Raw genomic sequence first — 14,454 nt, 5'->3', positions numbered from 1 at the left:
AGCAAGTACACATTAATAAATCATTAAATAAATAAAAGGGGAGGTATCAAGTCATGTGGGGTGACATCAGGTCTTGTGGGGTGATATACCATGAATCAGGGAGATGACAAAGATCAGGTATTAGGTGACATTGTGGCAAGATGTTGACGTTCGATCATGGAGGATGACGTTCTCTGGTCTGCCAAATGAGCAAGAGATGATGATGCTACACAACGTGTAAGGTGACGAGAGACCATGTGGGATAACACAGGACCATGTGATGTGACGGCACACTGAGTGTGGGTGACACTAGGCCTCGAGGAGTTACCACAAAGTGCAACTGGGTCCGTCACCTGACGAATCATCAGCCTGAGGTGGTGTTTGGTGTACCAGATAATGTCACTTCCTTCACCCAAGGGAGTATACACGCCTGTTTCACGATGACACCCCTACGACCTTCTACCACCAGACGAATGTTGGGATGATTCTAGAGTACGAGGGAGTGGGGTGTGTGTTTACAGTACTCACGTGGTGTTGTCAGCAGCGAGGGTGTAGCCATGCTGGCAGAGGCAGGAGTCTCCGGTGTCCTTGCAAGCGTAGGAGCAGCCCAGGTTGCCACAGTCTATCATCTCACACTCGGCCTCGTCTGTTGAGAGACTCGCTCATAACTCATCCAAACAGCACCAGGGGGCAGACATGATACTTTATCCCACTGAAGGTTAGTACTATAGTTCAATATCCCCTAAACCAGAACTGATGCTGCTGTTGTTCAACATTCCTGAACTAGAGCAGTTATTGTTCAACATTCCTGAACCAGAATTGTTACTGTTGTTCAATATTCCTGAACTAGAACAGTTATTATTCAACATTCCTGAACTAGAATTGTTACTATTGTTCAATATTCCTGAACTAGAACAGTTATTATTCAACATTCCTGAACTAGAACTCCTATCATTCAACATTCACTTACCAGAGCTGCTATGGATGAACATCCTGAACTGAAAGACTCAACATAATGTACATCGATGTTTGAATGTTCATATTAATGGTCATCAGCAAAAATATGACCACCTCTTCGCCTGAGATTCTAACTGTAATCATATGCGACTCATTTATTAATCAAACTAGTGTTAATTAGTTAAGGTTCACATCACTATGAAGGAGCCTCACCATGACTACAACTGTCACTTCGTACAAAGTTTAGTATACTCGTACCTACAACTCACCGTCACCCAGCAGACAGTCGTAGTGACCGTCACACAGGCTACAACTCACCGTCACACAGCAGACAGTCGTAGTGACCGTCACACAGGCTACAACTCACCGTCACACAGCAGACAGTCGTAGTGACCGTCACACAGGTTACAACTCACCGTCACACAGCAGACAGTCGTAATGACCGTCACACAGGCTACAACTCACCGTCACCCAGCAGACAGTCGTGCTGACCGTCACACAGGCTACAACTCACCGTCACCCAGCAGACAGTCGTGGTGACCGTCACACAGGCGGCTCCAGGGAATACAGGCGAAGGAGGAGCAGGTGTAGTGGTCGGGGTCGCAGGTGACGGGGCAGTTGGCCTCGTCGGAGCCGTCGGGGCAGTCGGTGGTGCCGTCACACTGCCACTCAGGCGCGATGCACCGCGGGGGGCAGGGAAGGTACCCCGGCAGGCACTCCTCCTCCATCTGAGGGAGGAAGGCGAGGTGTTAGCAGGGCACGTCCTGGCCATCATGAGCAGTAATGACGGGGTACTACTACATGTGGGTAAGGTGGCACTAAACTGCCTTCCGAGACCTTTCTGGCCTTGTGGTACCTCCCCTGGGATCGTGGTACCTCCCTTGGGCTCGTGGTACCTCCCTTGGGCTCGTGGTACCTCCCCTGGGATCGTGGTACCTCTCCTGGGCTCGTGGTACCTCCCCTGGGCTCGTGGTACCTCTCCTGGGCTCGTGGTACCTCCCCTGGGATCGTGGTACCTCTCCTGGGCTCGTGGTACCTCCCTTTGGGCTCGTGGTACCTCCCCTGGACTCGTGGGACCTCCCTTGGGCTCGTGGTACCTCCCCTGGGCTCGTGGTACCTCCCCTGGGCTCGTGGTACCTCCCATGGGGTCGTGGTACCTCCTCTGGGGTCGTGGTACCTCCTCTGGGGTCGTGGTACCTCCCCTGGGCTCGTGGTACCTCCCTGGGCTTATGGGCACTTCCCTTGGGCTTGAAGTGACTCGCTTCCCTCCTTCCACAGCTTTTCACAGGGCGACTACTTCTCCTCCCTGATGTTCTTGTCAACAATAGTGTCCCCTTCCCTACCAGTGTCCCCTCACCAGTGTCCTCCCATCACCTCCCAGTGTCCCCTCACTAGCGTCCCCCACCTACCAGTGTCCCCTCACCAGCGTCCCCCACCTACCAGTGTCCCCTCACTAGCGTCCCCCACCTACCAGTGTCCCCTCACCAGCGTCCCCCACCTACCAGTGTCCCCTCACCAGCGTCCCCCACCTACCAGTGTCCCCTCACCAGCGTCCCCCACCTACCAGTGTCCCCTCACTAGCGTCCCCCACCTACCAGTGTCCCCTCACCAGCGTCCCCCACCTACCAGTGTCCCCTCACCAGCGTCCCCCACCTACCAGTGTCCCCTCACCAGCGTCCCCCACCTACCAGTGTCCCCTCACCAGCGTCCCCCACCTACCAGTGTCCCCTCACTAGCGTCCCCCACCTACCAGTGTCCCCTCACTAGCGTCCCCCACCTACCAGTGTCCCCTCACCAGCGTCCCCCACCTACCAGTGTCCCCTCACCAGCGTCCCCCACCTACCAGTGTCCCCTCACCAGCGTCCCCCACCTACCAGTGTCCCCTCACTAGCGTCCCCCACCTACCAGTGTCCCCTCACTAGCGTCCCCCACCTACCAGTGTCCCCTCACCAGCGTCCCCCACCTACCAGTGTCCCCTCACCAGCGTCCCCCACCTACCAGTGTCCCCTCACCAGCGTCCCCCACCTACCAGTGTCCCCTCACTAGCGTCCCCCACCTACCAGTGTCCCCTCACTAGCGTCCCCCACCTACCAGTGTCCCCTCACCAGCGTCCCCCACCTACCAGTGTCCCTTGACTTACCGGGGTGACTCTGGATGTCTCCGGGCAGTTGACCTCGTCTTCGCCACCCTCGCAGTCATTCCCTCCGTCACACACCCACCGCACGTCGATACACATCCCAGACTCACACCTGCGGCACACAGACGGTGTCTGAGCCCATGATCTTCCATTACCTGTGTACTGAGGTGAGTGAACGGAGTATATGGTACATCAGGGTGTGGACGAGCCACTTACTTTATCAAGTAACTGATGACATGAGCAATCACGTATGTGATCTTATTACAAATTGATGTGTGAAGTGTGACATACCAGAGAGAGAGAGAGAGAGAGAGAGAGAGAGAGAGAGAGAGGCAGTATAGCATGCAGCACAAGACTATCTTTTTTTTCGAATAACCATTTACCTTTCATACGGATATCAGTATCAACTTCAGTAATTATCGAGTTCATAACCTGTCTCTTAGCCCTGAAAGATATATGTGATGAATGAAATGTTCTGTAGAAAATCAGTGTAACACAAGCTTCACTGACTGTATGATACCTTAACTGTATGTTGTACATTCACACGATCTGTTATAGTCTGAGAGAACAACAGTGAACTAATCTAAACGGCTGAACAAACAAGAACTATAACCTTCCAACAAACTCCTCCCAAGAACCCTTCAACACACCCCTCCCCTGAAACACCATCAACAAACCCCTGAAGTTCAGTTCCTGAAACCCATCATGCAGTCGACACTGAACGTGTTCAGGCCTCTACCTCCATCCACTTGGCCGGGGTAACTATTAAGAAAAAAATTATATCCGAAACATATTTAAGGTACTTAATCAAATATGAATTTTGGTAGTTTTCAACTGGATCTGACTACTGAAGAAAAGTATAATACCAAATTATATCAAGACATCACCTGAGAACCGGTCCTGAATTACTGTTACAAGTCTTAAGTTGTGTGTGTGTGTGTGTGTGTGTATATATATATATATATATATATATATATATATATATATATATACATATATATATATATACATATATATATATATACATATATATATATATACATATATATATATACATATATATATATATACATATATATATATATATATATATATATATATATATATATATATATATATATATATATATATATTTTTTTTTTTTTTTTTTTTTTTTTTTTTTTTTATACTTTGTCGCTGTCTCCCGCGTTTGCGAGGTAGCGCAAGGAAACAGACGAAAGAAATGGCCCAACCCCCCCCCCCCCCCATACACATGTACATACACACGTCCACACACGCAAATATACATACCTACACAGCTTTCCATGGTTTACCCCAGACGCTTCACATGCCTTGCTTCAATCCACTGACAGCACGTCAACCCCTGTATACCACATGACTCCAATTCACTCTATTTCTTGCCCTCCTTTCACCCTCCTGCATGTTCAGGCCCCGATCACACAAAATCTTTTTCACTCCATCTTTCCACCTCCAATTTGGTCTCCCTCTTCTCCTCGTTCCCTCCACCTCCGACACATATATCCTCTTGGTCAATCTCTCCTCACTCATTCTCTCCATGTGCCCAAACCATTTCAAAACACCCTCTTCTGCTCTCTCAACCACGCTCTTTTTATTTCCACACATCTCTCTTACCCTTACGTTACTTACTCGATCAAACCACCTCACACCACACATTGTCCTCAAACATCTCATTTCCAGCACATCCATCCTCCTGCGCACATCTCTATCCATAGCCCACGCCTCGCAACCATACAGCATTGTTGGAACCACTATTCCCTCAAACATACCCATTTTTGCTTTCCGAGATAATGTTCTCGACTTCCACACATTTTTCAAGGCTCCCAAAATTTTCGCCCCCTCCCCCACCCTATGATCCACTTCCGCTTCCATGGTTCCATCCGCTGACAGATCCACTCCCAGATATCTAAAACACTTCACTTCCTCCAGTTTTTCTCCATTCAAACTCACCTCCCAATTGACTTGACCCTCACCCCTACTGTACCTAATAACCTTGCTCTTATTCACATTTACTCTCAACTTTCTTCTTCCACACACTTTACCAAACTCAGTCACCAGCTTCTGCAGTTTCTCACATGAATCAGCCACCAGCGCTGTATCATCAGCGAACAACAATTGACTCACTTCCCAAGCTCTCTCATCCCCAACAGACTTCATACTTGCCCCTCTTTCCAGGACTCTTGCATTTACCTCCTTTACAACCCCATCCATAAACAAATTAAACAACCATGGAGACATCACACACCCCTGCCGCAAACCTACATTCACTGAGAACCAATCACTTTCCTCTCTTCCTACACGTACACATGCCTTACATCCTCGATAAAAACTTTTCACTGCTTCTAACAACTTGCCTCCCACACCATATATTCTTAATACCTTCCACAGAGCATCTCTATCAACTCTATCATATGCCTTCTCCAGATCCATAAATGCTACATACAAATCCATTTGCTTTTCTAAGTATTTCTCACATACATTCTTCAAAGCAAACACCTGATCCACACATCCTCTACCACTTCTGAAACCGCACTGCTCTTCCCCAATCTGATGCTCTGTACATGCCTTCACCCTCTCAATCAATACCCTCCCATATAATTTACCAGGAATACTCAACAAACTTATACCTCTGTAATTTGAGCACTCACTCTTATCCCCTTTGCCTTTGTACAATGGCACTATGCACGCATTCCGCCAATCCTCAGGCACCTCACCATGAGTCATACATACATTAAATAACCTTACCAACCAGTCAACAATACAGTCACCCCCTTTCTTAATAAATTCCACTGCAATACCATCCAAACCTGCTGCCTTGCCGGCTTTCATCTTCCGCAAAGCTTTTACTACCTCTTCTCTGTTTACCAAATCATTTTCCCTAACCCTCTCACTTTGCACACCACCTCGACCAAAACACCCTATATCTGCCACTCTGTCATCAGACACATTCAACAAACCTTCAAAATACTCATTCCATCTCCTTCTCACATCACCGCTACTTGTTATCACCTCCCCATTTACGCCCTTCACTGAAGTTCCCATTTGCTCCCTTGTCTTACGCACCCTATTTACCTCCTTCCAGAACATCTTTTTATTCTCCCTAAAATTTACTGATAGTCTCTCACCCCAACTCTCATTTGCCCTTTTTTTCACCTCTTGCACCTTTCTCTTGACCTCCTGTCTCTTTCTTTTATACTTCTCCCACTCAATTGCATTTTTTCCCTGCAAAAATCGTCCAAATGCCTCTCTCTTCTCTTTCACTAATACTCTTACTTCTTCATCCCACCACACACTACCCTTTCTAAACAGCCCACCTCCCACTCTTCTCATGCCACAAGCATCTTTTGCGCAATCCATCACTGATTCCCTAAATACATCCCATTCCTCCCCGACTCCCCTTACTTCCATTGTTCTCACCTTTTTCCATTCTGTACACAGTCTCTCCTGGTACTTCCCCACACAGGTCTCCTTCCCAAGCTCACTTACTCTCACCACCTTCTTCACCCCAACATTCACTCCTCTTTTCTGAAAACCCATACAAATCTTCACCTTAGCCTCCACAAGATAATGATCAGACATCCCTCCAGTTGCACCTCTCAGCACATTAACATCCAAAAGTCTCTCTTTCGCACGCCTGTCAATTAACACGTAATCCAATAACGCTCTCTGGCCATCTCTCCTACTTACATAAGTATACTTATGTATATCTCGCTTTTTAAACCAGGTATTCCCAATCATCAGTCCTTTTTCAGCACATAAATCTACAAGCTCTTCACCATTTCCATTTACAACACTGAACACCCCATGCATACCAATTATTCCCTCAACTGCCACATTACTCACCTTTGCATTCAAATCACCCATCACTATAACCCGGTCTCGTGCATCAAAACCGCTAACACACTCATTTAGCTGCTCCCAAAACACTTGCCTCTCATGATCTTTCTTCTCATGCCCAGGTGCATATGCACCAATAATCACCCACCTCTCTCCATCAACTTTCAATTTTACCCATATTAATCGAGAATTTACTTTCTTACATTCTATCACATACTCCCACAACTCCTGTTTCAGGAGTATTGCTACTCCTTCCCTTGCTCTTGTCCTCTCACTAACCCCTGACTTCACTCCCCAGACATTTCCAAACCACTCTTCCCCTTTACCCTTGAGCTTCGTTTCACTCAGAGCCAAAACATCCAGGTTCCTTTCCTCAAACATACTACCTATCTCTCCTTTTTTCACATCTTGGTTACATCCACACACATTTAGGCACCCCACTCTGAGCCTTCGAGGAGGATGATCACTCCCCGCGTGACTCCTTCTTCTGTTTCCCATTTTAGAAAGTTAATACAAGGAGGGGAGGATTTCCGGCCCCCCGCTCCCGTCCCCTCTAGTATATAAACTCAATTTCCAGTTGATCAGGTACTTCATCCTCGACCCATGCCCACAGTGTTGTGGACATGAGACTACCATACATATATAAAAAAAACGTCTACTTTACACAATCAGTTGATTCGCCGGGTTCGGCCAACGCCTCGAACCACACCACCACCATACACCAAGTGCCTTCATGGCTTCTGATCCCGTCATTCGTATCAACATCTTCATAAACACCCCGACAACCCGATCCAATCCTATCACTATCATTTGTCCATCTTTTCCCGCGGTCTTCCACTGTCCTGCAACACGCATCCTCTCAGCCAAGAAATGGCGCTACCAGACTCCCGTCTGCATGTGGTCACGCCGCGAAGAAAATGTCACCTTCTGATGTGCTAGATCACCGTCAATGGACGAATAACAGTATCATCTCGTCGAGGAATTCTACTTGTCAAAGGAGTTCCCTGTTACTGGGAGGAGCGCGTTCTCGAAACGACTAAAAATCTATAAAAGGGTTCCTGAATATAGGTTTGCGGCAGGGATGTGTGATGTCTCCATGGTTGTTTAATTTGTTTATGGGTGGGGTTGTTAGGGAGGTAAATGCAAGAGTTTTGGAAAGAGGGGCAAGTATGAAGTCTGTTGGGGATGAGAGAGCTTGGGAAGTGAGTCAGTTGTTGTTCGCTGATGATACAGCGCTGGTGGCTGATTCATGTGAGAAACTGCAGAAGCTGGTGACTGAGTTTGGTAAAGTGTGTGGTAGAAGAAAGTTAAGAGTAAATGTGAATAAGAGCAAGGTTATTAGGTACAGTAGGGTTGAGGGTCAAGTCAATTGGGAGGTGAGTTTGAATGGAGAAAAACTGGAGGAAGTGAAGTATTTTAGATATCTGGGAGTGGATCTGGCAGCGGATGGAACCATGGAAGCGGAAGTGGATCATAGGGTGGGGGAGGGGGCGAAAATTCTGGGGGCCTTGAAGAATGTGTGGAAGTCGAGAACATTATCTCGGAAAGCAAAAATGGGTATGTTTGAAGGAATAGTGGTTCCAACAATGTTGTAGGGTTGCGAGGCGTGGGCTATGGATAGAGTTGTGCGCAGGAGGATGGATGTGCTGGAAATGAGATGTTTGAGGACAATGTGTGGTGTGAGGTGGTTTGATCGAGTGAGTAACGTAAGGGTAAGAGAGATGTGTGGAAATAAAAAGAGCGTGGTTGAGAGAGCAGAAGAGGGTGTTTTGAAGTGGTTTGGGCACATGGAGAGGATGAGTGAGGAAAGATTGACCAAGAGGATATATGTGTCGGAGGTGGAGGGAACAAGGAGAAGAGGGAGACCAAATTGGAGGTGGAAAGATGGAGTGAAAAAGATTTTGTGTGATCGGGGCCTGAACATGCAGGAGGGTGAAAGGAGGGCAAGGAATAGAGTGAATTGGAGCGATGTGGTATACCGGGGTTGACGTGCTGCCAGTGGATTGAATCAAGGCATGTGAAGCGTCTGGGGTAAGCCATGGAAAGCTGTGTAGGTATGTATATTTGCGTGTGTGGACGTATGTACATACATGTGTATGGGGGGGTTGGGCCATTTCTTTCGTCTGTTTCCTTGCGCTACCTCGCAAACGCGGGAGACAGCGACAAAGTATAATAAAAAAAAAAAATATATATTTTTCTTTTTTTTTAACTATTCGCCATTTACCGCGTTAGCGAGGTAGCGTTAAGAACAGAGGACTGGGCCTTTTTTGGAATATCCTCACCTTGCCCCCTCTGTTCCTTCTTTTGGAAAATTAAAAAAAAAAACGAGAGGGGAGGATTTCCAGCCCCCCGCTCCCTCCCCTTTTAGTCGCCTTCTACGACACACAGGGAATACGTGGGAAGTATTCTTAATCCCCTATCCCCAGGGATAATATATATATATATATATATATATATATATATATATATATATATATATATATATATATATATATATATATTCCCTGGGAATAGGGGAGAAAGAATACTTCCCACGTATTCCCTACATGTCATAGAAGGCGACTAAAAGGGGAGGGAGCGGGGGGATGGAAATACTCCCCTCTCGTTTTTTAATTTTCCAAAAGAAGGTACAGAGAAGGGAGCCAAGTGAGGATATTTCCTCTAAGGCTCAGCCTTGTGTTCTTAACGCTACCTCGCAAGACAATTCCAAGACAAAAGCTGCAACTGATGGTACGGTCCTGGGGTGGGTTATTCGGGTCTACCAACTGTTAAGCTTATTAAAGCTGTCGTCAATAAGTTTAATTCATCATACGATATATACTTAATACCTTCAGCGCGTCTTAATGATTGGTTAATCACCCTTGGCTTCATCAACCCTTATTCAAAGGTACCTGAAGACTTTTGAAACTGTTGTCCTTCTTTGTTAAATTCTGTCATATGGAACACGGCTTTTAACGAAAAAAAAAAAACAAATCAATATAAAATTCTATTTACATTAAACAGTTTGAGCAAAAACGTTTGATTAGGTGGACAATAACATCTTCGAGACAAATTAAATCTTGGTCGTCAGCACGCGCTGTGCCACACACATCTGGCCCAGCTGACCTTGACGACAATATCACATAACGTAGGAAGTGTTGCTTCTGTGGGTGTGTGTGTGTGTGTGTCACAGTAAACCGTTGTAACATATACAGACGACACCCGTCTACAGAGTCCTACTCATTACAGTTTTATTACGCTAGGATGAAACTGTATAAAACTATACGTAATAGAATATGTGAAACATAAACAACTTTCAATGAAGTGCATTTTTCATATTTCTAACAATAGTAGTTTGTTGTGACAGAATGGTGAGACAGAATAATTCAATGTGTAGACTACGCATTCATTTCTCAGAAATTTTATATATTAGAATAAAATGGCAGAAACTTTTTTTTTTTTTTTTTGTCAACATAATGACGTATGAAGTTCTGGGTGTGACTTTAACAGCAGTGGGAGTTGCACTCTTTCAGGTCCGATCGGCCGGGAGTGTGGCGAGGACACGTGTGTATTGTAATCTGTGGAATAATGAGGGACGAAAAAAAAATCATAATGACACTAGACGTCCATAAAAATGTTGAACCGAGGTTATTGTTTCTGCTTACAAAGGATCGGAACAAAATGCTCAACTGTAATGCGCAGATGTCACCCACATGATGAGGATAAAAAGTCAATAATTATCTGTCGTACTAACGTGACACACACACTGGCTGTGGACGACTTAGGAATGACCAGCATCTTGAAATCGTTGCCGTCCACCGCCTTATTTCGAGTCGTCAACATGTGTGCGCTGGGGGGAACCTACTCGGCCTGGCTTTGATGACCCACAGACTGGGGTAGGCAGTTAGATTTCTGGATGTTGGTCCGCGCTGAGTGATACACAGCAAGTTGGATGTCACCTCTCCATCCACCGTGTGTGTGTGTGTGTGTGGTTAGAAATGGCCCATTCCTTTCTCAGCTTTTCCACAAGTCATACATCTCGGCTTCACTCCTGACGTCCAGGAAAGTTTCTACAAGGTCACAATGTGGTCATCTTCAACCAGTTCCCTCTGTAACCCAGCGATAGGTAGAGTGATGGTATACCGCTGTGATCACAGCCTGTAATTACCTATTCCTAGTGACCCATTTCTATCATACCAGGCGCAAGGGAGCTCTGCACTCATGAGGGGCCTTGTCTCTTGGGGCAAAAAAGGGGGGGAAGGTTTCCTTAAAGATGAGCGATAATAAGTTACTTGAGGGACACCCGTGATCACCCAGCCCCTGAAACTCTAGAGCTGACGTGCACATCTTCCCTTGCCCATCACCTCCGCAGTCAGGGACGTACACAACCCCCGTCATTCACGTTTACAAACGAGATATCATTGAAATAGCAGACCACTCGTCAAGTCTTACAGATGCTAGTGCTTCAAATTTGTATTGCTACCAACGATTAGCCACTCCTTCCTCCCCTCCTATGCACACACTCACACCACACACACACACACACACACACATACACAAAAAAAAAGAGCGTCATTTTTTTCTTATGTGAAGCAATGTCGGCTACCGTCTCATTAGAAGGAGTTTGTTTGCCTTAAGTCATTATAATCTTTGCTTGTCTTTAATGTCACACAACTCATCAATATGTTCATTTAATAACTTTTCGTATGGGTCTAATTTCCTTTACAATCACCACAGGGGATAAGAGTTCTTCACTACTGAACTTCTATTCTGTTAGAATATATGATTCTGTACGTCGTGACAATGTGTGTTTCAAGTTTACATCTAAATGCTAACTAGGTCTATACTTTTTACAGCCACATCATAAGCTACTTCTTTCCTCAATAAACAAACCTGCTTTTCCCATTCACTAGTTTCATCACAATGTTTTTTGTTTTCGTCAGCTACGCAAAGAGAGACCTGAAACCAAGTTCACATATGATACAGACGCAAAGATTCGCACAGATTCAAGGCGTCAGCTACACTGGGGAGGCGCTGCTTCTCTCTAACGCGAGAGGGAGATGCGTCAATCATTTTATGGTTCAGCCTTGATTCTTGCTCTAAAGTCCAGCTTATTTACGGGACTGTTACATTCTAGTAATCTAGAAATGTAATTCTAGAAATAAGCTGGCAAAGAAAGATCACTAAACCTTGAGGGTTTTAATGAATGAAGGATCGTGTGGTATATGGGAGGAGGAGGGGCACGTAAACCAAGGAAAATTCTGCGGGGCTTGGCTGTGGATGGTCGTAGGCGCTGGTTTCGGGACATGATATAGAGAGTTGACGTGTGCAAATGAAGCGGATTTTCATCTGTTACTGACGCTACCTTGATAAGGCGGGCAAAGCTACTTTATGGAAAGTTTCTAATAATTCATTACATGAAAACTAACCATACAATATTCAAGTCATCATATCAAGTAACTCGTTAATAAAATCGAAGAATAGTTGAATGATGCCAGCTGTAATCGGTTGGCCCACAACACAGGTCTTCCTTCACAACTACGGTGAAAGAATTTCCTAAACTGAAGTCAACTATCCATCATTCCTATACACATCAATGAAAACACCTTGTGTTACCGAGATTTATATAGGTCCTTCATAATTATCAAAACTATACAGTACAACCTAAACTATTTACAGCCTTTTAAGATTGCTATTGATATACCAACGATCACGAAACCAGCCACAGGCATAGCAACTAGTAAATCAGCCACTTCTCAACGCTAACAACCCCTTCTATAACCTCAGTTGTCTCACCTGCTCACAACCCTGTGCAAGACAAAGTAAAAACCCAGTCTTTTCAACCCCTTCAGTATAATGACTGTAGCCTTAGACTCTGATACATCTTATTTTCTAGGCTAAAAGACACTATGTATCTGGGTAACCCTTGAATTAAGCTGGCATATGAAAATCAATAAACCTTAAAGGTTTTCGTGAAAAAAAATAAAGATCATTGTGGTATATGGGGGGCGACCATACTGTCAATGAGCTGAAGCCTCGAGAGACACCTGAACATCCTTAGATTTCGTACAGTAATTTTCTGTCATTATAACATCATCTTGTTATCCCAGGTAATCTGTCATGACCTGATGACCTACATTGACCTGAAGTCGCCCAATGCCCGTTATGATCTATTCTAACCTGAAGTTGTCCACAACTCATGACTTATGCTGACCTGAAGTCGTCCACAGCCTCTCATGACCTATACTGACCAAAAGTCGCCCATAGCCCGTTATGACCTATTCTAATCTGAAGTCGTCCACTGCCCCTCAAGACCTGTACTAACCTGAAGTCGTCCACTGCCTCTAATGACCTGTCCTGACCTAAAGTCGTCCACTGTCCCTAATGACCTGTACTGACCTGAAGTCATCCACTGTCCCTCATGACTTGCATTGAACTGAAGTCGCCCACTGCCACGCATTACCTGTACTAATTGAAGTCGTCCACTGCCCCTCATGACCTGAACTAACATGAAGTCGTCCGCTGACTCTCATGAAGTGTACTGACCTGAAGTCGTCCACTGTCTCTTATGACCTGAACATGAAGTTGTCTACTGCCCTTCATGACAAACTGACGAAGTCGTCCACTGCCCCTCATGACCTGAACTAACATGAAGTCGTCTACAGCTCTTAGGGACCTGTACTGACCTGAAGTCGTCCAATGCCCCTCATGACCTGTAATAATCTGAAGTCGCCCCAGCCCTTAATGACCTGTATTGGCCTGAATTCGTCCACTTTCCCTCATGCCCTCCACTGCCCCTCATGACCTGAACTAACCTGAAGTCGCCAACTACCACTCCTGACCTAAAGTCGCCCAGTGCCCCTCATGACCTGTACTGACCTAAAGTCACCCAGTGCCCCTCATGACCTGTACTGACCTAAAGTCGCCCAGTGCCCCTCATGACCTGTACTGACCTGAAGTCGCCCAGTGCCCCTCATGACCTGTATGACCTGAAGTCGCCCAGTGCCCCTCATGACCTGTACTGACCTGAAGTCGCCCAGTGCCCCTCATGACCTGAAGTCGCCCAGTGCCCCTCATGACCTGTACTGACCTGAAGTCGTGCGAGCGGCAGGTGGTGACGTTGCAGTTGTGCTCGTCGGACCAGTCGCCACAGTCGTTCTCGCCGTCGCAGGCGTACTGCTCCCTCACACAACGACCTTCCGTCGCGCAGAATATCTGGTCCGGACCACACCTGGTCTCTGCCACGGTGTCTGCTGGGGGTAGACAACATCATACGCCCTGACAACAGCTCAACCACTACCATCATCTCACACTTTGACAACAGCTCATCCACTACCATCATCTCACACTTTGACAACAGTTCACCCACTACCATCACCTCATACTTTGACAACAGCTCATCCACTACCATCATCTCACACTCTGACAACAGTTCATCCACTGCCATCATATCACACTCTAACAGCAGCTCACCCATTGCCATCATCTCACACTTTGGCAACAGTTCATCCACTACCATCATATCACACTCTAACAACAGTTCACCC

The 14,454-nt window shown here is 46.2% G+C and overlaps 1 protein-coding gene across 7 annotated transcripts in view; it reads right to left on the bottom strand.

Moving 5' to 3' along the window:
* The window catches only part of Lrp4 (LDL receptor related protein 4), a 497,094-nt gene that overhangs the window by 320,446 nt on the left and 162,194 nt on the right, over positions 1-14,454 (bottom strand). For 5 of the 7 annotated variants that reach the window (XR_011713235.1, XR_011713236.1, XM_071665647.1 and 2 more), the window contains 4 exons: positions 13,998-14,160; positions 3,077-3,185; positions 1,451-1,664; positions 508-625 (listed from right to left, as the gene is read on the bottom strand). Coding sequence is in view for 5 of the 7 variants with exons in the window: in XM_071665647.1 (XP_071521748.1) it covers positions 508-625; positions 1,451-1,664; positions 3,077-3,185; positions 13,998-14,160 (604 nt within the window). In the remaining 2 variants the exon portion in view is untranslated. Of the gene's footprint in view, positions 1-507; positions 626-1,205; positions 1,221-1,450; positions 1,665-3,076; positions 3,186-13,997; positions 14,161-14,454 lie in introns of those variants that run through there. The other 2 variants (XM_071665645.1, XM_071665648.1) reach the window with 2 other exon arrangements.

Source organism: Panulirus ornatus, chromosome 10 (genome assembly GCF_036320965.1).
Source record: "Panulirus ornatus isolate Po-2019 chromosome 10, ASM3632096v1, whole genome shotgun sequence".
Classification (NCBI taxonomy): domain Eukaryota; kingdom Metazoa; phylum Arthropoda; class Malacostraca; order Decapoda; family Palinuridae; genus Panulirus; species Panulirus ornatus.
Note: the sequence above shows the minus strand (reverse complement) of the source record. Positions and strands in the feature narration are given on the sequence as shown.